Below are 24,081 nucleotides of genomic sequence, written 5' to 3' on the forward strand. Positions count from 1 at the left end.
AAGCCTGCCATTTATGGTGTCGATCATATGTTTTCAGAAAACTAGATATTACATAACTGTAAAGTGACAGCAGATAGGACTTATTAATCATCAACTGGTATATCAGTGTAGGAATTAAATAATACAAATAATATATATGTAATTATAACCCTACATAAGCCCCAACAAGATCATCTCTTCCAGGTCGTGGAGGTTAGCACCATATCTGTGAAACAAAATGCACCCCCACTAGTGATGGGCAAACCAGAATGGCCATCTAGATGGACATCGGAGGTAACCACCAAAGAATTGTCCTCCTGGCCATAACCCTTCCACTTGACAAGATACTGAAGCCTCCGCCTCGAAAAACGAGAATCCAAAATTTTCTCAACCTCATATTCCAACTCTCCCTCAACCAACACCGGGGCAGGAGGATCAACCGAGGGAACAACGGGTACCACATATCTCCGTAACAAAGATCTATGGAAAACATTATAAATGGCAAAAGAGGCTGGAAGAGCCAAACGAAAAGACACCGGATTGATAATTTCAGAAATCTTATAAGGACCAATAAACCGAGGCTTAAACTTAGGGGAAGAAACCTTCATAGGAACATGACGAGAAGACAACCAAACCAAATCCCCCACACAAAGCCGGGGACCAACATACCGATGGCGGTTAGCAAAACGTTGAGCCTTTTCCTGAGACAACGTCAAATTGTCCACCACATGAGTCCAAATCTGCTGCAGCCTGTCAACCACAGAATCCACACCAGGACAATCAGAAGGCTCAACCTGCCCGAAGAAAAACAAGGATGAAAACCAAAATTACAAAAGAAAGGTGAGACCAAAGTAGCCGAACTAGCCCTATTATTAAGGGCAAACTCGGCCAACGGCAAGAAAGCCACCCAATCATCCTGATCAGCAGACACAAAGCATCTCAAATAGGTTTCCAAGGTCTGATTAGTTCGCTCAGTTTGGCCATTAGTCTGAGGATGAAACGCCGAAGAAAAAGACAAATCAATGCCCATCCTAGCACAAAAGGCCCGCCAAAACCTAGAAACAAACTGAGAACCTCTGTCAGACACAATATTCTCTGGAATGCCATGCAAACGAACCACATGCTGAAAAAACAATGGAACCAAATCTGAGGAGGAAGGCAACTTGGTAAAGGTACCAGATGGACCATTTTAGAGAACCGGTCACAAACCACCCAGATAACAGACATCTTCTGGGAAACAGGAAGATCCAAAATAAAATCCATGGAAATATGCGTCCAGGGCCTCTCAGGGACCGGCAAGGGCAAAAGCAACCCACTATCGCGGGAACAGCAAGGCTTGGCCAGGGCGCAAGTCCCACAGGACTGCACAAAAGTACGCACATCCCGCGACAAGGAAGGCCACCAAAAGGACCTAGCAACCAAATCTCTGGTACCAAAAATCCCAGGATGACCGGTCAACACTGAACAATGAACCTCAGAAATTACCTTATTTGTCCATCTATCAGGAACAAACAGCTTCACCACAGGACAGCGGTCAGGTTTATCAGCCTGAAATACCTGAAGCACCCGCCACAAAATCAGGGGAGATGGCAGAAAGAATCACCCCTTCCTTAACATTCTTAGATCCCGGAAGATACGAGACCACAAAATCAAAACGGGAGAAAAACAGGGACCATCGAGCCTGTCTAGTATTCAGCCGGTTGGCAGACTCGAGGTAAAACAGATTCTTATGATCGGTCAGGACCACAACGCGGTGCTTGGCTCCCTCAAGCCAAAGTCGCCATTCCTCAAATGCCCACTTCATAGCCAACAACTCACGATTGCCGACGTCATAATTGCGCTCCGCAGGCGAAAACTTTCTGGAAAAAAAAGCACACGGTTTCATCAAAGAACCATCAGAATTCCTCTGAGACAAAACGGCCCCTGCCCCAAGCTCAGAAGCGTCAACCTCAACCTGAAAAGGAAGAGAAACATCCGGCTGACGCAACACAGGGGCAGAAGTAATTCGGCACTTAAGCTCCTGAAATGCCTCAACAGCCGCAGAGGACCAATTCGTCACATCAGCGCCTTTCTTCATCAAATCAGTAAGGGGCTTAACCACACTGGAAAAGTTGGCAATGAAACGGCGATAGAAATTAGCAAAGCCCAAACATTTCTGAAGGCTCTTCACAGATGTGGGTTGAATCCAGTCATGAATGGCTTGGACCTTAACAGACGAGGGGGAAAAAATAAAACCCAAAAAAGAGACCTTCTGAACTCCGAATAGGCACTTAGACCCCTTTACAAACAAATCATTATCACGAAGGATCTGGAATACCATCCTGACCTGCTTCACTTGAGACTCCCAATCATCGGAAAAAATCAAAATATCATCCAAATATACAACCATGAATTTATCAAGATAATTGCGGAAAATATCATGCATGAAGGATTGGAACACAGATGGAGTATTAGGGAGCCCGAATGGCATCACAAGGTATTCAAAATGGCCTTCGGGCGTATTAAATGCAGTTTTCAATTCGTCACCCTGTTTAATACGAACAAGATTATATGCCCCTCGAAGGTCAATCTTAGTAAACCAACTAGCCCCCTTAATCCGAGCAAACAAATCAGAAAGCAAAGGCAAGGGGTATTGGAATTTGACCGTGATCTTATTAAGAAGACGATAATCTATACACGGTCTCAAGGAGCCATCCTTCTTAGCAACAAAAAAGAAACCCGCTCCCAATGGTGATGAAGATGGCCGAATATGCCCCTTCTCCAAAGACTCCTTAACATAACTCCGCATGGCGGCATGCTCTGGCACAGACAGATTGAAAACAGATGATACAAAACTATGTAAAGCAGCTAATACAAGAGAAGATAGTATTCTGCTACAGATGGATCTGGATAAGTTGGAAACTTGGGCTGAAAGGTGGCAGATGAGGTTTAACAATGATAAATGTAAGGTTATACACATGGGAAGAAGGAATCAATATCACCATTACACACTGAATGGGAAACCACTGGGTAAATCTGACAGGGAGAAGGACTTGGGGATCCTAGTTAATGATAAACTTACCTGGAGCAGCCAGTGCCAGGCAGCAGCTGCCAAGGCAAACAGGATCATGGGGTGCATTAAAAGAGGTCTGGATACACATGATGAGAGCATTATACTGCCTCTGTACAAATCCCTAGTTAGACCGCACATGGAGTACTGTGTCCAGTTTTGGGCACCGGTGCTCAGGAAGGATATAATGGAACTAGAGAGAGTACAAAGGAGGGCAACAAAATTAATAAAGGGGATGGGAGAACTACAATACCCAGATAGATTAGCGAAATTAGGATTATTTAGTCTAGAAAAAAGACGACTGAGGGGCGATGTAATAACCATGTATAAGTATATAAGGGGACAATACAAATATCTCGCTGAGGATCTGTTTATACCAAGGAAGGTGACGGGCACAAGGGGGCATTCTTTGCGTCTGGAGGAGAGAAGGTTTTTCCACCAACATAGAAGAGGATTCTTTACTGTTAGGGCAGTGAGAATCTGGAATTGCTTGCCTGAGGAGGTGGTGATGGCGAACTCAGTCGAGGGGTTCAAGAGAGGCCTGGATGTCTTCCTGGAGCAGAACAATATTGTATCATACAATTATTAGGTTCTGTAGAAGGACGTAGATCTGGGGATTTATTATGATGGAATATAGGCTGAACTGGATGGACAAATGTCTTTTTTCGGCCTTACTAACTATGTTACTATGTTACTATGTAAAAGTCGGCCCTTAGGGAACTTGCAGCCAGGAATCAAGTCAATAGCACAATCACAGTCCTTGTGCGGTGGAAGGGAACTGGACTTGGGCTCATCAAATACATCCTGGAAATCCAACAAAAACTCAGGGACCTCAGAAGAGGGGGAAGAGGAAATTGACATCAAAGGAACGTCACTATGCACCCCTTGACAACCCCAACTAGTCACAGACATAGTTTTCCAATCCAGCACCGGATTATGTTCCTGTAACCACGGAATACTCAGTACAACAACATCATGCAAGTTATGCAACACCAGAAAACGGCAATCTTCCTGATGTGCTGGAGCCATGTACATGGTCATTTGCGTCCAGTACTAGGTTTATCCTTGGCCAATGGTGTAGCATCAATGCCCCTCAAAGGAATAGGGCTCTGCAAAGGCTGCAAGGAAAAACCACAGCGCCTGGCGAATTCTAAGTCCATTAAGTTCAGGGCAGCGCCTGAATCCACAAATGCCATGACAGAAAAGGACGATAATGAGCAAATCAGGGTCACAGATAAGAGAAATTTAGGCTGTACAGTACTGATGGTAACAGACCTAGCGACCCTCTTAGTACGCTTAGGGCAATCAGAAATAACATGAGCAGAATCACCACAGTAAAAACACAGCCTATTCTGACGTCTGAATTCCTGCCGTTCTGTTCTAGTCAAAATCCTATCACATTGCATAGGCTCAGGATTCTGCTCAGAGGACACTGCCATATGGTGCACAGCTTTGCACTCGCGCAGACGCCGATCAATCTGAATGGCTAGAGACATAGATTCGCTCAAACCAACGGGCGTAGGGAAGCCCACCATAACATCTTTAAGGGCTTCAGAAAGACCTTTTCTGAAAATTGCAGTCAGAGCATCCTCATTCCATTTAGTGAGCACAGACCATTTTCTAAATTTCTGGCAGTATAATTCTGCCGCTTCCTGATCTTGACACAGGGCCAACAGGGTTTTTTCTGCATGATCCACAGAATTAGGTTCGTCATACAATAATCCGAGCGCTTGAAAAAATGCGTCTACATTCAGCAATGCCGGAGCCCCTGATTCAAGGGAAAATGCCTAGTCCTGAGGGTCACCACGCAGCAAGGATATGATGATTTTAACTTGCTGAATGGGATCACCAGAAGAACGGGGTTTCAAAGCAAAAAACAATTTGCAGTTGTTTTTAAAGTTCAAAAACTTGGATCTGTCCCCAAAAAACAAATCAGGAGTAGGAATTCTAGGCTCCAAAGCCGGAGTCTGGACAACATAGTCTTGGATACTCTGTACTCTTGCAGCAAGTTGATCCACACGAGAAAACAAACCCTGAACATCCATGCCAGCACCAAAATCCTGAACCACCCAGAAGTCAAGAGGAAAAAAAAGACAAAACAGAGTGCAAAAAAAAAATTGCTCAGAATTTCTTTTTCCTTCTTTTGAGATGCATTTAATTCATTTTTGGCCACTTGTACTGTTATGATCTGGTTGTTTAGGAGCAACATGGGACGAGCTCTGAAGGAGGTGGCATCTGTACTGACCGCAAACCCTGAACCTAGCAGCGCAACTAGAAATAGCCGTGGGGGGTACCTGACACTCCCTAGACCCCTCGGCAAAGCCTAAGATCTAACTTCCCCTAAAGACAGAAACAGGAAACCTATCTTGCCTCAGAGAAAATCCCCAAAGGAAAGATAGCCCCCCACAAATATTGACGGTGAGAGGAGAGGGAAATAACATACGCAGAAATAAAATCAGATTTTAGCATAGGAGGCCATACTAGCTAGATAGATAGGACAGAACAGGATACTGTGTGGTCAGTATAAAAACTACAAAAAATCCACACAGAGTTTACAAAAATCTCCACACCTGACTAAAAGTGTGGAGGGTAAATCTGCTTCCCAGAGCTTCCAGCTTAACTGAATTAATCCATACTGACAAGCTGGACAAAAACATAGAATGTACCGAACAATGCAGTCCACAACATGTGGACAGAAAAGAGCAAGCAAGGAATTATCTTTGCTGAACTGGTCAGGATATCAGGGAAAACCAAGAGAGATGTGAATCCAACCAGGAACCATTGACAAGTGGCACAAGCTGAAGAGGAGAGCCAGGCTAAATAGCTGAGCAGAATAGACAATTAGTGGAAGCAGCTGCTGACTGCTAAATCCAAGGAGCAGTCATTCCACTTAAAACCACCGGAAGGAGCCCAAGAGCAGAACTCACAAAAGTGCCACTTACAACCACTGGAGGGAGCCCAAGAGCGGAATTCACAACACACTCACACTACAACAGAAATTAAACTTGCTCCAATTAGGCTTCGGCCTGCACTCTGCTTCTCCTGGATTCCCTGGGCTCCAACACCACCAGTAGCTGTTTAGAAGTGCCATCTGCACAGTCAACAGTTGCTCCACTGTTATTGGGTTTCAGTAACGTCAGCTGATCCCCTGCTGTGTATCCGGTAATTTCTCCTGGTCCATCCACACTCACACTACAACAGATATTAAACTTGCTCCAAGTAGGCCTCAGCCTACACTCTGCTTCTCCTGGATTCCCTAGGCTCTGACACCGCCAGTTGCTGCTCGGAATTGCCGTCTGCACAGTCAACAGTTGCTCCTCTGTTATTGGGGTTCAGTAACGCCAGCTGCTCCTCTGCTGTGTGTGCAGCAATTTCTCCTGCTCCCTCCACAGTATGACTACAACAGATATTAAACTAGCTCTAATTAGGCCTCGGCCTACACTCTGCTTCTAGCATTGACCCTGGGCTCCAAACCGCCAGTTGCTACTCAGAAGTGCCGTCTGCACAGTCAACAGTTGCTCCTCTGTTATTGGGATTCAGTAACGCCAGCTGCTCCCCTGCTGTGTTTACGGCAATTTCTCCTGCTCCCTCCACACTAAGGCTACTACAGATATTAAACTAGCTCCAATTAGGCCTCGGCCTACACTCTGCTTCTAACTTTGACCCCGGGCTCCAACACCGCCAGTGGCTGCTCAGAAGTGCCGACTGCACAGACAACACATGCGCCAGTGTTTTGGGGTTCAGTAACGTCAGCTGATCCCCAGCTCTGTGTGCGGCAATTTCTCCTGCTCCATCCACACTCACACTACAACAGATATTAAACTTGCTCCAATTAGGCCTTGGCCTACACTCTGCTTCTAGCTTTGACCCTGGGCTCCAACACCGACAGTTGCTGCTCAGAAATGCTGTCTGCGCAGTCAACACTTGCTGCCGTGTTATTGGGATTCAGTAATGTCAGCTAATCCCCTGCTGTGTATCCGGCAATTTCTCCTGCTCCATCCACACTCACACTATAACAGATATTAAACTAGCTCCAATTAGGCCTCGGCCTACACTATGCTTCTAGCTTTGACCCTGGGCTCCAACACCGCCAGTTGCTGCTCGGAATTGCCGTCTGCACAGTCAACAGTTGCTCCTCTGTTATTGGGGTTCAGTAACGCCAGCTGCTCCCCTGCTGTGTGTGCAGCAATTTCTCATGCTCCCTCCACACTGTGACTACAACAGATATTAAATTAGCTCCAATTAGGCCTTGGCCTACACTCTGCTTCTAGCATTGACCCTGGGCTCCAACACCGCCAGTTGCTGCTCAGAAGTACCAATATTTTCGGATATCGAAAGGTATCGCTCAACACTAACGCTCACAGAGACAATGAATAAAATGGAGAAATTAAATTATCCATATTCTGCGCACCTGCGTTGCAATTCTCTTAAGCAAAGAATCGGATCACACTGACATGACACTCAGATCAAACCTTTTTTATTAGTAGTTTTCACATTCAAAGTTATATACAGTGGCTTGCAAAAGTATTCACCCATTGCCATTTTCATGTTTTGCCTCCTCTCAATCTAAAATCTCACTAGTTTTTTTTGAGAGTTTCCATCAGTTCATGTAAAGGGCATGCCTATAACTGTGAATATTTGGTTTGCTTCCCATTGTAAATCAAACAAATAGAATAAAATAACTGAAAACTTCAGTATGCATAACTATTCATCCCCCTAAAGTCAGTACTTTGCAGAACCTTCCTTTGCAGTAATTAGAGCTGCAAGTTGCTTTGAATAAGTCTCTATGAGCTTTCCACATCCATCTTGCAAATGGGATTTTTGCTCATTCCTCAAGGCAAAACTGCTTCATCTCTTTCAAGTTAGATGGTTTCCTCTGGTGAACAGCAATTGTCAAGTCTGAGCACAGATTCTCTATCGACTTAAGGTCAGGGCTTTGACTAGGCCGCTCCAAAACATTTCCATGTTTCCCCTAAAACCAATCCATTGTTGCTTTAGCAGTATGCTCTGAGTCATTGTCTGGAAGGTGAATGCTGAAAAATAATTTGCGGGTTATGTCATTTAAAGCACGTATTGCTAGAGACAGTATAACACATTTGGATTTGGAAATGTATCATGAGGACCGTTCCATCAAAAGTAGAACCCACTTCAAGTTTTTGGATATGAATGGATGCCTTGACTACTATAGTGTACATTTCTTGAAATGGAAGAAAAGCATCACTCCAATTTAATTTTGTTGCATCAATACCCTAAAGAACTAATTCATTCTAGTGCTTTAACATTGTATTTTAATAAATTGTATTGAAGAATCCTGGAATCACAGAGTGGAAGTGTCGATTTCTTGGCTCCTTGAAAATGACCTTACATAGCATTCCCTTTTCTCCATTGTATTTTAGTTAACACCTTGCAGCAATTTTTGTGTGTAACAAAGGCTTTTTTCTGCCTATTCTTCCATAAAAGCCACCTCTATGAAGTGTATGGCTTATTGTGATCGTATGGACAGATATTCCAGCATCTGCTTGGGAACTCTGTAGCTCCTTCAGGGATACCTTTGGTCTTTGTACTGCCTTTCTAATTAATACCATCCTTGTCCGGTCTGAGACTTTTGGGCATCCTTATCTTGGCCCATTTGTTGTGGCACCATGTTCTTTCGATTTGATGATAATGGACTTGATAGTGCTACGAGGTCATCACTGATTGGTATATTGTTTTATAACCTAACCCTTACTTGTACTTCTCAACAACCTTGTCCTTGAGTTGCTTGGAGATCTCCATGGTCTTCATGGTGGTGTTTGGAGATCTCATTGGACCTCATGGAGTTGTTTGGTTAGTGGTGCCTCTTGCTTAATGGTGTTGCGGGATCTGTGGCTTTTAACCCCTTCATGACCCAGCCTATTTTGACCTTAATGACCTGGATGTTTTTTGCAATTCTGACTAGTGACCCTTTATGAGGTAATAACTCGGGAACGCTTCAACGGATCCTAACGGTTCTGAGATTGTTTTTTCGTGACATATTGGGCTTCATGTTAGTGGTAAATTTAGGTCAATAATTTTTGCGTTTATTTGTGAAAAAAATTTTGACATTTTGAATTTTTATTCTTTTAAACCAGAGAGTTATGTGACACAAAATCTACTATATAAAGCTGAATGTGTGTATGTGTGTGTGTGTGTGTGTATGTGTGTGTGTATGTCCGGGATTGGCATCTGCACCGTCGCAGCTACAGCCACAAAATTTTGCACAGTCACACATCTGGACCCCAAGAGTGTCATAGGCTATATTGTGAGGTGAAATTTTAACCCCGCGCGTTCCAATTCACCAAATAATTTTGCCCCTATCTACATAATGGGGAAAAAAGTTGAAAGGAAAAGTGTTGGAAGCGTCGCAGCTACAGCAACAAAATTTTGCACAGTCACACGTCTGGACCCTGAGAGCATCATAGGCTACGTTGTGAGGTGAAATTTTAACCCCGCGCTTTCCAATTCACCAAACAATTTTGCCCCTATCTACATAATGGGGAAAAAAGTGAAAGGAAAAGTGTTGGAGGCGTCGCAGATACAGAAACAAAATTTTGCACAGTCACACGTCTGGACCCTGAGAGCGTCATAGGCTACATTGTGAGGTGAAATTTTAACCCCGCGCTTTCCAATTCACCAAACAATTTTGCCCCTATCTACATAATGGGGAAAAAGTGAAATGAAAAGTGTTGGAGGCGTCGCAGCTACAGCCACAAAATTTTGCACAGTCACACGTCTGGACCCTGAGTGCGTCATAGGCTATGTTGTGAGGTGAAATTTTAACTCTGCACTTTCCAATTCACCAAACTATTTTTCCCATATCTACATAATGGGGAAAAGTGAAAGGAAAAGTGTTGGAGGCAAATTGACAGCTGCCAGATGTGAACAAGGGGGACTTAAAGAATGAGAGCGATGGCGCAAAAGAGTATATACCGATCAGTTGCTAAGGTGGGGCCCCGACATGAGATACTCACCACACATGGGGATATGAACACACACACAAAATGCACCACACACTACCACGTGCTTGAACATATATACCACCCTCAGCACACATTTCACCACACATACACCAACCTCGCCACATAAAAGTCGAAACACAAAAGTCTCCGCTCAAAACTCGCCACGCGCAAAACTCGCCACATGCATAAACTAGGCTCACGCAAAACTCGCCACAAGTGCAAAACTCACCTCATGGAAAACTCGCCACACGCAAAACTTGCACACGCGGAAAAATTGCCACATGCACAAAATTTGCAACACATGCAAAAGTTGCCTCACACAAAACTTGCACATATTCAAAAGGCACCAGACATAAAACTCACCACGCGCAAAACTCGCCATGCGCAAAACTTGCTGCACACAACTTTCTACACTAACCTGTTACATGCAACTCGACACACAAAAAGTTGCTACACGCATGTTGCCGCACAAAACTCATCACACAAAAGTCGCTACATGCATATCGCCACACACAACTCAACACACACAACTTGACAAACGAAACTCGCCCTAAAACACACACAAGTCTGGTATTAGCCTTCAAAATAAAAATCTGATTAATAAGCAGACAAACTACAAGAGCAACAAATGTACCATATAGGAAATATGGCAGCTGTCAGTCACATGACCTGTCTATTATGTGTATGTGTGAGCTAATATATACTGCCAGGGGGAGGGCTTCCTGTTGGCTGGGGATTTATCAGCTGCCAATTTATCTTACAAATACTGAGGTAAAAATACTGAGTTAACGAGGTCTAATACAGGAGATCACACAGGTATATACTATATACAGGGGAGATGACACACAGATATATACTATATACAGGAGAGATAACACACAGGTATATACTATATAGTGGAGGAGATGACATACAGGTACATACTATATACAGGAGGAGATGAAATACAGGTATATACTAAATACAGGAGGAGATGACACACAGGTATATACTATATACAGGAGCAGATTACCTACAGGTATATACTATATACAGGAGGAGATGACATACAGGTATATGCTATATATAGAAGATGACATACAGGTATATACTATATACAGGAGGAGATGACACACAGATATATACTATATACAGGGGAGATGACACACAGGTATATACTATATACAGGAGGTGATGACATACAGGTATATACTATATATAGAAGGAGATGACATACAGGTATATACTATATATAGGAGGAGATGACATACAGGTATATACTATATATAGGAGGAGATGACATACAGGTATATACTATATATAGGAGGAGATGACATACAGGTATATGCTATATACAGGGGAGATGACACACAGCAGGTATATACTATATACAGGAGAGATGACATACAGGTATATACTATATACAGGAGATGACATACAGGTGTATACTATATATAAGGGAGATGACAAACATGTATATACTGAGGTGAAAATGAGAGGTGTGAGGTGAAAATGAAAAGGTGTGAGTGCAAAATGAGAGGAGTGAGGGAAAATAGTGTAGTGATCGGAAAATGACAGATGTGAGGTCGAAATGACAAGTGTTAGGGGGGAATGAGAGGAGTGAGGGAGAAAATGAGAGGTGTGAGGGAGAAAATGAGAGATGTGAGGGGGAAAATGAGAGGCGTGATTGGAAAATAAGAGAAGTGACGTGCTATAACTAACCACAGATTTTTACTATGCCCAGGCAACGCCGGGCTCTTCAGCTAGTAGTTAATAAATAACATTTCCCACATGTCTACTTTACATCAGCACAATTTTGGAAGCAACATTTTTTTTGCTAGGAAGTTATAAGGGTTAAAATTTGACCAGCGATTTCTCATTTTTACAAAAAAATTTACAAAAACATTTTTTTTAGGGACCACCTCACATTTGAAGTCAGTTTGAGGGGTCTATATGGCTCAAAATACCCCAAAGTGACAACATTCAAATAACTGCACCCCTCAAGGTGCTCAAAACCACATTCAAGAAGTTTATTAAACCTTCAGGTTCTTCACAGCAGCAGAAGCAACATGGAAGGAAAAAATGAACATTTAACTTTTTAGTCACAAAAATGATCTTTTAGCAACAACTTTTTTATTTTCCCAAGGGTAAAAAGAGAAACTGGACCCCAAAAGTAATTGTACAATTTGTCCTGAGTACGCCGATACCCCAAATGTGGGGGGGAACTACTGTTTGGGCGCACGACAGGGCTCGGAAGGGAAGGAACGCCATTTGACTTTTACAATGAAAAATTGGCTCCAATCTTTAGCGGATACCATGTCGCGTTTGGAGAGCCCCTGTGTGCCTAAACGTTGGAGCTCCCCCACAAGTGACCCCATTTTGGAAACTAGAACCCCAAAGGAACTTATCTAGATGCATAGTGAGCACTTTGAACCCCCAGGTGCTTCAGAAATTGATCCGTAATAATGAAAAAGTACTTTTTTTTCACAAAACATTTCTTTTAGCCTCAATTTGTTCATTTCCACATGGGCAACAGGATAATAGAATGTGTTGGGCAATTTCTCCTGAGTACACCGATACCTCATATGTGGTCACAAGCCACTGTTTGTGCACACGGCAAGGCTCGGAAGGGAAGGAGCGTCATTTGACTTTTGAATGAAAAATTAGCTCCAATCGTTAGCAGACACCATGTCGCGTTTGGAGAGCCCCTGTATGCCTAAACATTGGAGCTTCCCCACATGTGACGCCATTTTGGAAAGTAGACCCCCCAAGGAACTTATCTAGATGCATAGTGAGCACATTGACGCCCCAGGTGCTTCATAAATTGATCCTTAACAATGAAAAAGTATATTTTTTCACAAAGAATTTATTTTGGCCTCAATTTGTTCATTTCCACATGGGCAACAGGATAAAATGGATCCTAAAATTTATTGGACAATTTCTCCTGAGTACAGTGATACCTCACATGTGGGGGTAAACTACTGTTTGGGCACACGTCCGGGCTTGGAAGGGATGGAGCGCCATTTGACTTTTTGAATGAAAAATTAGCTCCAATCGTTAGCTGACACATGTCGCGTTTGTAGAGCCCATGTGTGCCTAACATTTGAGCTCCCCCACATGTGACCCCATTTTGGAAACTAGACCTCCCATGAAACTAACCTAAATGTGCGGTGACCACTTTAAACCCCCAAGTGCTTCACAGAAGTTTATAACGCAGAGCTGTGAAAATAAAATATCATTTTTCTTTCCTCAAAAAATATTTTTTAGCCCGCAATTTTTTATTTTCGCAAGAGTAACAGTAGAAATTGAACCCCAAAAGTTGTTGTCCAGTTTGTCCTGAGTACACTGATATCCCATATGTGGGGGGGAACCACTGTTTGGGCACACATCGGGGCTCAGAAGGGAAGTAGTGACGTTTTGGAATGCAGACTTTGATGGAATGGTCTGCGGGCATCATGTTACATTTGCAGAGCCACTGATGTGCCTAAACAGTAGAAACCCCCCACAAGTGACCCCATTTTGAAAACTAGACCCCCCAAAGAACTTATCTTGATATGTGGTGAGCACTTTGAACCCGCAAGTGCTTCACAGAAGTTTACAACGCAGAGCCCTGAAAATGAAAAAATAATTTTTCTTTCCTCAAAATGATGTTTTAGCAAGCAATTTTTTTATTTTCACAATGGTAACAAGAGAAATTGGACCACAATAGTTGTTGCCCAGTGTGCACTGAGTATGCTGGTACCCCATATGTGGGGGTAAACCATTGATTGGGCACACGTGGGGGCTCGGAAGGGAAGTAGTAATGCTTTGAAATGCAGACTTTGATGAAATGGTCTGCGGGCATCATGTTGCATTTGCAGAGCCACTGATGTGCCTAAACAGTAGAAACCCCCCACAAGTGACCCCATTTTGGAAACTAGACCCCCAAAGGAACTTATCTAGATATGTGGTGAGCACTTTGAACCCCCAAGTGCTTCACAGAAGTTTACAACGCAGAGCCGTGAAAATAAAAAAAAATATTTTTCTTTCCTCAAAATGATGTTTTAGCAAGCAATTTTTTTATTTTCACAAGGGTAGCAGGAAAAATTGGACCCCAATAGTTGTTGCCCAGTTTGTCCCGAGTATGCTGGTACCCCATATGTGGGGGTAAACCACTGTTTTGGCGCACGTCGGGGCTCGGAAGGGAGGGAGCACCATTTGACTTTTTGAACGCAAAATTGGTTGGAATCAATGGTGGTGCCATGTTGCGTTTGGAGACCCCTGATGTGCCTAAACAGTGGAAACCCCTCAATTCTAACTCCAACACTAACCCCAACACACCCCTAACCCCAATCTCAACTCTAGCCATAACCCTAATCACAACCCTAACCCCAACAAACCCCTAACCACAGCCCTAACCCCAACACACCCCTAACCCTAATCCCAACCCTAAACATAATCCTAACCCTAATCCAAACCCTAACTCCAACACACCCCTAGCCACAACCCTAACCCTAACACACCCCTAACCATAACCCTAACCACAAGCCTAATCTTAACCCTATTTCCAACCCTAGCCCTAATTCCAACCCTAACTCTAATTCCAACCGTAACCCTAAGGCTATGTGCCCACGTTGCGGATTCGTGTGAGATTTTTCCGCACCATTTTTGAAAAATCCGCGGGTAAAAGGCACTGCATTTTACCTGTGGATTTACCGTGGATTTCCAGTGTTTTTTGGGCAGATTTCACCTGCGGATTCCTATTGAGGAACAGGTGTAAAACGCTGTGGAATCCACACAAAGAATTGACATGCTGCGGAAAATACAACACAGCATTCCCTCGCTGTATTTTCCGCACCATGGGCACAGCGGATTTGGTTTTCCATAGGTTTACATGGAACTGTAAAGCTGATGGAAAACTGCTATGAATCCTCAGTGGCCAATCCGCTGCGGATCCGCAGCCAAATCCACTGCGGATCCGCAGCCAAATCCGCACCGTGTGCACATAGCCTAATTCTAAGGGTATGTGCACACGATGCGGAAAACGCTGCAGATACACAGCGTTTCCGCCGCTTCGGGTCCGCAGCAGTTTCCCATGAGTTTACAAAAAACACTGTGCACATGCTGCGGAAAAAACTGTGCGGAAACGCAGCAGTTTACATTCCGCACATTTCACTTCTTTCTGCGGATTCCGCAGCGGTTTTACAACTGCTCCAATAGAAAACCGCAGTAAAATCCACAGAAAAAACGCGGTAAATCCACGATAAATCCGCAGCTGTTTTGCACTGCGGATTTATAAAAACCGCTGCGGAAAAATCCACAGAGGACCAGAATACGTGTGCACATAACCCTAACCCTAACCCTAACTCTAGCCCTAACCCTGACCCTAACCCTAACTGTAGTGGAAAAAAATATATATATTTTTTCTTTATTTTATTATTGTCCCTACCTATGGGAGTGACAAAGGAAGGGGTCATTTACTATTTTTTTTATTTTGATCACTGTGATACGTTATATCACAGTGATCAAAATATACCTGGAACGAATCTGCCGGCCGGCAGATTCGGCGGGCGCACTGTGCATGCGCCCGCCATTTTGGAAGATGGCGGCGCCCAGGGAGAAGACGTACGGACACCAGGAGGCCCGGTAAGTATACGGGGGGTGGGAAATCGGGGCACGGGGAGCGTCGGAGCACGGGGGGTGGAATCGGAGCATGGGGGGAGCGAACAGGAGGACGGGGGAGTGGAGCACAGGACGGAGGGGAGCGGACCACAGATCGGTGGCTTGGGGGGGCGATCGGTGGGGTGGGGGGCACATCAGTGTTTCCAGCCATGGCCGATGATATTGCAGCATCGGCCAGTGCTGGATTGTAATATTTCACCAGTTTTTTAGGTGAAATATTACAAATCGCTCTGATCGGCAGTTTCACTTTCAACAGCCAATCAGAGCGATCATAGCGACGGGGGGGGGGGGGGGGGTGAAGCCCCCTGGGCTAAAGTACCACTCCCCCTGTCCCTGCAGATCGGATGAAATTGGAGTTAACCCTTTCACCCGATCTGCTGGGACGCGATCTTTCCATGACGCCACATAGGCGTCATGGGTCGGATTGGCACCGACTTTCATGATGCCTACGTGGCGTCATGGGTCGGGAAGGGGTTAAGAAAAAGTTTGTATATACTGAAAGACCATGTGACACTTAGATTGTACACAGGTGGACTTCCTTTCACTAAGCATGTGACTTATGAAGGTAATTGATTGCACCTAAAATTTAAGGAGCTTTATGACAAAGTTCCAACCCTCAATGTATCTGGGATGCAGTTATTGGTAGCTCAGCCATCCACTCTAGTTCATGGGCATACTGAAGCTGTTGATGTTTTGACAGTTTAGTAATCCAGTCTGGTACAGGGGTGTGCTGTGCTGTCACTGTGTTGATTGACAGCTCAATTATCCAATCTGAGACTGGGAGCCACTAGCTGTGTCCAAATGTTCATTATCTAAGATGACTGACATGCCATTTTCCTGGGATGGCAGCCATGCACAGGTGAATATATATGCTCATGCCAATTTTTAGCTATTTGATCCCATAAATTTAATTTATGCCTATTTTTTCTCATTTCACTTGACCAGCTTAGACTATATAGTGCTGATGCATCACACACAAATCGGATTTAAAAGATATTTAAGCACAGGTTTAAATAAACAAAATAGGTAAAAAGCCAAGAGGGGAATACTTTTATAGGCCACTGTATAAACATCCTTATTTCTTATAAAGAAGTCAAATAATCATAAGGCATATTTGTTCAATATTAAACATTTTTGTAATGTGTAGTAAATTACCTGCTGCAAATATATTGTCCCAAGCTTCAGTATGACTTTTCCAAGATTTTGTATTAAATTGTTTATGAAGATCTGCTGAGGTCACAATGAGTGGACCTAAATAGTGCATCATCTGAGATAACAATAAACAATATTTACATAGTGGTAAAAGTTGCAGAAGTGTTCATCTTATCTCTATAATGCAATAAAATAATTTATAATATAAATGATAAGATGTTGGTAAAGTGACTTATGGTGATAAGTTAAATGGGCAAGAAATATCAATTTGAATAAATGAAAATTAATATTGAAAATAATCTAAATATTTGCATGATTGTAAATTAACTCTGCATAGCAATGTATAGTACTAAGTACAAAGTTTATTGTTGTGTTTGCAAAGCTCATCAGGCCAGATGACTGTCACTGGCTACAGTGCTCTGTACATTCAACTTCAATGTGCATAGTGCAATAACCAGTGACAAAGTTATCTCTTCTGATGTGAGTTGCAAATGCAGAAGTAAAGCCTCATTCAGACATCCCTGAAGCACAGACATCTGGATAAGGCTTTGCATTGACACAGCAGAGCTCTTTCAGTGCACAGTTTTCGGCAAAAAATACCAAAGAAACCAAATTAAAAAAAAAAAAAATCATTCAAATAATGTTCTTTTTCCCCCAATGTAAGATTTATATTTTTATATTTTAAATACAGATTGTGATTGTTTTAAAAAGAAATATAAAAAAGTTTACAAAATATATATAACACAAAAACCTGATTTAAACATTAGGTAAGTTTCTGATGATAGCTACCCATAAACATGCCTCCTTCCTCACTGCTGGGTTGTGATAGCTTTGAAGAAGACGTGACGTGTATAACTAAAAGTGTGTGCAATACCTCTGTATGTACTGTATGCTCATATTGCTATTACCAGCTATCATTAAACAGACATATGCTACAATTAAAACTTATTTTGACTTAGTAAATACAGCACCTTTTTCACTGACTGTATAAAAAGCAATGCATCGTCTGTACACGCCTCTTGGAGAAGACCACATCTTTCATTATACAGCACTGAGCATATTGCTGTAAGGAGATGACATCAACATTTACCACAATATACATTAGGAAAATGAATCAACTCACTGCAATCATATCTATTTGTACTTACTTTCATATGTAAGTTTATTAAGTTCAAAATACAGGTCATCAATTTGTCCATGTTCGTCGCACACTCGGTTGACATGGGCGACAAAATCTTTCAAAACCTGCAAAAAGGTCTCAGATTTACATGACTGAATTTTTGTTTAATGCAATAAACATTCCATTGCAAACATAATAGGTGCTGATGGGCAAATGTGCTCAGATAAAGTGTTATCCGAGCATGCTCGGATTTTATTAGAGTATCTTGGGCCTACTCGGATAATATGTTCGAGTCCCTTTAAGAAGGGTTTGCCAAACAAACAGGCAATCTCTATGTTGTTACTTTCTATAGCTGCAAAACATGCAGCCGCAGGGACCCGAATATATTATCCGAGCATGTCCAAAATACTTGGATAACACCTAAGCATGCTCGGATAACACTTTATCTGAGGACGTTCGCTAATCACCAGGTAAGAACCACTGGTGACTGAACTGCTGCGAGCGCAGCCTCAGTGACCGGTGGTGATGTCATTGAGGTTATGTCCGGTCACTGAGGCTCCTTTCCCAGCCGGGCTGAACTTCAGTGACCTCGTTGAGTTCCCCGCTATCACCGTGAGAGTTTTTCTCACGGTGTTAGCGGGGATCTCACCGAGGTCATGGCAGCTCAGTCCGGCTGGGAACGTAGTCTCAGTGACCGGATGTAACTTCAATGACATCACCACTAGTCACTGAGGCTGCGCTCGCAGCAGTTCAGTCGCCAGTAGTTCTCAGCCTGGACGGTCACATCTTGGCACCGTCAAGGTTTAAAACTGTTTATCCCCCAGTCATGGATTACGGCATGGGACAGAATGACGGACAGGTATGGTATATTGCTGTTTTTTTATTTTTGGTTTATTACAGAAGATGGAGGGCATCGGTGGAATAAGGTGAGGTCGTAAGTATGGTTTAATTAAGTTTATTAAAGGAGTCTGTGTATTTCTTTCAAATAAAGGACTTTATACTTGCAGTGTATTTATTTGCCATATACGGTAACTATAGGATTTGTAATGGATAGGTGTCTTACAGATGCCTCTACATTACTAACCCGTGAGCTTGATGTCTCCTGACAATACAAAGGTGACATCAACCCCACAAATATTAACCCCACTTGCCACCACTACAGGCAAAGCACCAGAACTGGGACATCTAACAGATGTGCCGTATCTGGGCAGCTGCGTGCTGCTATTTTTAGGCTGGGGGGCCAATATCCATGGCCCCTTACCAGCCTGAGAATAACCTCTATTCTTGATAACCAGCTATGCTGAAGTTGACAACTGAGGGTTGCAGCCCCCAGCTGTGAGTTTTGCCAGGCTGGTTAAAAAAATACAGGGGAGCCAATGGCTTTTTTAAATTTATTTATTTACAGTACAGTAGCAGCTGATGAATACTTCGAACCACCGCTCCTGCTGTCGCTGTTATTAGTGGCAGCAGGTGTCAGATGATGGGAGCAGTTGTCTCCTTAGCTGACACCAGAGACCGGAGGTAAAATTTATGCCTCCAATCACAGCTGAGCCCTTATGCTGTCTTTTAAAAGCGCAGAAACCACGGCTCTCTGACTGGCGATGATGATTTCACTGCTGATCATAAGCGGTTTTGACCATGCTGTCTTGCACATTACAGCACAGCAAACACTGGATGTTCTGGCCCCACCATTCAAGTGAATCGGGTCTGGGTTCTGGTTCGGGTCCTGGTACTGTTCTTGTACCCGAACCTGAACTTTTTGTAACTGTGCAGCCAAACCCGCCAAACCCAAACATCCAGGTGTTCACCCATCTCTAATCCTAAATCAAATAAAAATTCCCTTTTTGCAAGAACACACACATTCCAAAATATTTTGTTGTACAAGTATGCAAAATGCAGATCACCTCATTTATTTGTACATCCATTCTTGCAATTTCTTTAATTTTCATCAATTTTGTTTGCGCGATTCTTCTCATGTTCAACCACTCTTCACCTTCACTGTGGACAGAAATATATGCAATATATATAATATTTTAAATGGACTTCTCTCATGTAATCTAACAGTACAATTTTGCTACTAATATGTACAATATTTAGGCTTTAGAATGTACTCTCTTTCATAAAAAGGGCAGGGTTGATACCTGTTGATACAGTTTTTGTAACCTTTTTCAACTTCGAATGAAATATATACTTAGGGCTCATTTCCACTTGAGAGGAAAAAAAAAACGGTCTGATTTACGGACCGAAAAAATGGAGGTAAATCATGCGATTGTCATGCGAGTGTCATGCAATTTTTTATCGAAACATCCGTATAACATCCGTATTGCTGTCCGATTTTTATGCACCGGTGTCCTTTGAAAAGATGGCAAATCAGTACTGTGTACAGTAACATCACACTGACAGATTAGAATAGAAAAGATAGAATAGATATATACACATAGAATAGGTATATAAATATATATATATATATATATATATATATATGCCACTGAGACACCTATATATATATATATATATATATATATATATATATATTTATATTTAATGAAGCGCTAGATAGCAGAAAAGCCTGTAACTCAATTGACGGCTTTTTCTATCTCTTTCACAAACCCAACAGGATACGAGACATGGTTTACATACAGTAAACCATTTCATATCCCTTATTTTATTACATAATCCTGACTATTAATGTAAGAAGTGTATTTGTGTAAAATTTGGTGGCTCTAGGTGTTAAAATAAAGGGTTAAATCACGGAAAAAATTGGCGTTGGCTCCCGCGCAATTTTCTCCGCCAGAGTGGTAAAGCCAGTGAATGAGGGCAGATATTAATAGCCTAGAGAGGGACCATGGTTATAGGAGCCCTCCTGGCTAAAAACATCTGCCCCCAGTCACCCCAGAAAAGGCACATCTGTAAGATGCGCCTATTCTGGCACTTGGCCACTCTCTTCCCACTCCCCTGTAGCGGTGGGATATAAGGTAATAAAGGGTTAATGCCACCTTTCTATTGTAGGTGACATTAAGCCTGGTTAATAATGGAGAGGCGTCAATAAGACGCCTATCCATTATTTATCCAATACTAGTAAATGGTTAATAAAGCACACACACATTAGGAAAAAAGTATTCGCAAGCGTAAGCATGTTGCATTTGGAGAGCCTCTGTGTGCCTAAACATTGGAGTTCCCCCACAAGTGACACCATTTTGGAAACTAGACCTCCCAATGAACTTATCTAGATGTGTGTTGAGCACTTTGAACCCCCAAGTGATTCACAGAAGTTTATTACGCAGAGCTGTGAAAATAAAAAATCATATTTATTTCTCAAAAATTATTTTTTTAGCCTGCAATTTTTTATTTATTTTCACAAGGGTAACAGGAGAAATTGGACACCAAAAGTTGTTGTCCAGTTTGTCCTGAGTATGATGGTACTCAATATGTGGAGGGGAACCACTGTTTAGGCACATGTCGGGGCTCAGAAGGGAAGTAGTAACGTTTTGAAATGCAGACTTAGATGGAATGGTCTGTGGGCATCATGTCGTGTTTGGAGAGCCCCTGATGTGCCTAAACAGTAGAAACCCCCCAAATGTGACCCCATTTTGGAAACTAGACTCACCAAGGAACTTATCTGGATGTGTGATGAGTAGTGTTGAGCGATACCGTCCGATATTTGAAAGTATCGGTATCGGATGGTATCAGCCGATATCCGAAAATATCGGATATCGCCGATACCGATATCCGATACCAATACAAGTCAATGGGACACAAATATCGGAAGGTATCCTCTATGGTTCCCAGGGTCTGAAGGAGAGGAAACTCTCCTTCAGGCCCTGGGATCCATATTCATGTGTAAAATAAAGAATAAAAATAAAAAATATTGATATACTTACCCTCGGACGACATGTCATCGAAGGTCTTTAACTCGCTCATTCTTAAGAATGAGCGCGTTAAAGACCTTCGATGATGTCGCAGCTTGTGATTGGTCGCGTTAGCGGTCACATGACCGCTCAGCGACCAATCACAAGCCGCGACATCATCGAAGGTCCTTAACGCGCTTATTCTTAGGAACGGAAGCTTGGCGGTTGCAGCGGTGACAACCAGGGCGCGTCCGATGGTAAGTATATTAATATTTTTTATTTTTATTCTTTATTTTTCACATTAATTTTAATCCAGATACCAATTCCCGATATTACAAAAATATCGGAACTCGGTATCGGAATTCCGATACCGCAAATATCGGCCGATACCCGATACTTGCGGTATCTGAATGCTCAACACTAGTGATGAGCATTTTTTCCCCCCAAGTGCTCCACAGAAGTTTATAACACAGAGCCATGAAAAAAAATCATTTTTTTTCCTCAAAAATGATTTTTAGCCCAAAAATTTTTATTTTCACTAGGGTAACAGGAGAACTTGGACCCCAAAAGTTGTAGTCCAGTTTGTCCTGAGTACGCTGGTACCCCATATGACGTGCATACGTCGGGGCTCGGAAGGGAAGTAATGACGTTTTGGAATGCAGACTTTAATGCAATGGTCCGCGGGCGTCATGTCGTGTTTGGAGAGCCCCTGTTGTGCCTAAACAGTGGAAACCCCCCAATTCTAACTTCAACCCTAACCCCAACACACCCCTAACCCTAATCCCAACCCTAACTTTAGCCCTAATCCTCACCCTAACTTTAGCCCCAACCCTAACCCTAACTTTAGCCCAACTCACTTTAGCCCAACTCTAACCCTAATGGGAAAACTGGGGCGGGATGGGGTGATCACTTGGGCAGGGGGGTGATCATCGGGGAAGGGGGTGATCAGAGGGGCAGGGGGAGATCAGTGGGGCAGGGGCAATCACCGGGGCAGAGGGGGAGGTCTGCAGGGCAGTGGGAGATCAGTGGGGCAGGGGCAGAGCAGCGGAGCAGTGGGGAGATCCGTGGGGCAGGGGGAGATCAGCGGGGCAGGGGGGAGATCAGCAGGATGGGTTGATCTGTGGGGCAGAGGGTGATCACCAGGGCAGCGGGAGATCACAGAGGCAGGGGGCATATCAGCTTGGCAGGAGGTGATCACCGGGGCAGGGGGAGATCACCAAGGCAGGGGGCAGATCAGCGGGGCAGGGGCAGATCAGCGGGCAGGGGGCATATCAGTGGGGTAGGCGGAGATCCATGGGGCAGGGGGGTGATCAGGGGGTGGTCAGGGGGACAGTGGGTGATCAAAGGGGCAGGGGGTGATCAAGGGGCAGAGGGTGAACAGGGGGGCAGGGGGTGATCTGAGGGGCAGGGGAAGATCAGTGGGGCAAGGGCAGATCAGCAAGGCAGGGGGCAGATCAGCAGGGCAGGGGGGAGTTCAGTGCAGCAGTGGGGAGAGCCATGGGGCAAGGGGGAGATCAGTGGGGCAGGGGGGAGATCAGCAGGATGGGTTGATCCGTGGGGCAGGGGGTGGTCACCAGGGCTGGGGGAGATCACAGAGGCAGGGGACAGATAAGCTTGGCAGGAGGTGATCACCGGGGCAGGGGGAGATCACCAAGGCAGGGGGCAGATCAGCGGGGCAGGGGGCAGATCAGCGGGCAGGGGGCACATCAGTGGGGTAGGGGGAGATAAGTGGGCAAGGGGGAGATCCATGGTGCAGGGGGAAGATCAGTGGGGCAGGGGGGTGATCAGGGTGTGTGTTGTGAATTCTGTGGCAGAGCTCCCTCCTGTGGTCACAAGTGGTACTTCGGCTGATTCTCTCTGTGAGCTTCCGTTGGTGGAGGAGAGTGGTACTGCGGCTTCTGAGTTTCCTTCCTCAGGTGATGTGGTGAAGTCGTTAGGTGCTGCTCTATTTAACTCCACCTAGTGCTTTTATCCTGGCCTCCAGTCAATGTTCTAGTATTGGACCTGTTTCCTCCTGGATCGTTCCTGTGGCCTGCTGCTCTGCATAGCTAAGTTCCGCTTTTGCTATTTTGTTTGCTGTTTTTTCTGTCCAGCTTGCTTGTTTGTTTTTTCTTGCTTGCTGGAAGCTCTGGGACGCAGAGGGTGTACCTCCGTGCCGTTAGTTCGGTACGGAGGGTCTTTTTGCACCATTTGCGTGGTTTTTTGTAGGGTTTTGTGTTGACCGCAAAGTTACCTTTCCTATCCTCGCTCTGTTCAGAAAGTCGGGCCTCACTTTGCTAAATCTATTTCTTCTCTACGTTTGTCTTTTCATCTTAA

General features: G+C 43.8%; 1 protein-coding gene across 1 annotated transcript in view; it reads right to left on the reverse strand.

The window, feature by feature from the left end:
• The window catches only part of LOC138643385 (1,25-dihydroxyvitamin D(3) 24-hydroxylase, mitochondrial-like), a 71,587-nt gene that overhangs the window by 40,329 nt on the left and 7,177 nt on the right, over window positions 1–24,081 (reverse strand). Inside the window, exons 4-7 of the mRNA XM_069732303.1 lie at window positions 19,822–19,915; window positions 17,946–18,042; window positions 17,769–17,860; window positions 16,801–16,912 (exon numbers count right to left, since the gene is read on the reverse strand). Of these exons, the coding sequence (XP_069588404.1) occupies window positions 16,801–16,912; window positions 17,769–17,860; window positions 17,946–18,042; window positions 19,822–19,915 (395 nt within the window). The remainder of the gene's footprint in view (window positions 1–16,800; window positions 16,913–17,768; window positions 17,861–17,945; window positions 18,043–19,821; window positions 19,916–24,081) is intronic.

This window comes from Ranitomeya imitator, chromosome 6 (genome assembly GCF_032444005.1).
Source record: "Ranitomeya imitator isolate aRanImi1 chromosome 6, aRanImi1.pri, whole genome shotgun sequence".
NCBI classification, from domain to species: Eukaryota; Metazoa; Chordata; class Amphibia; order Anura; family Dendrobatidae; genus Ranitomeya; species Ranitomeya imitator.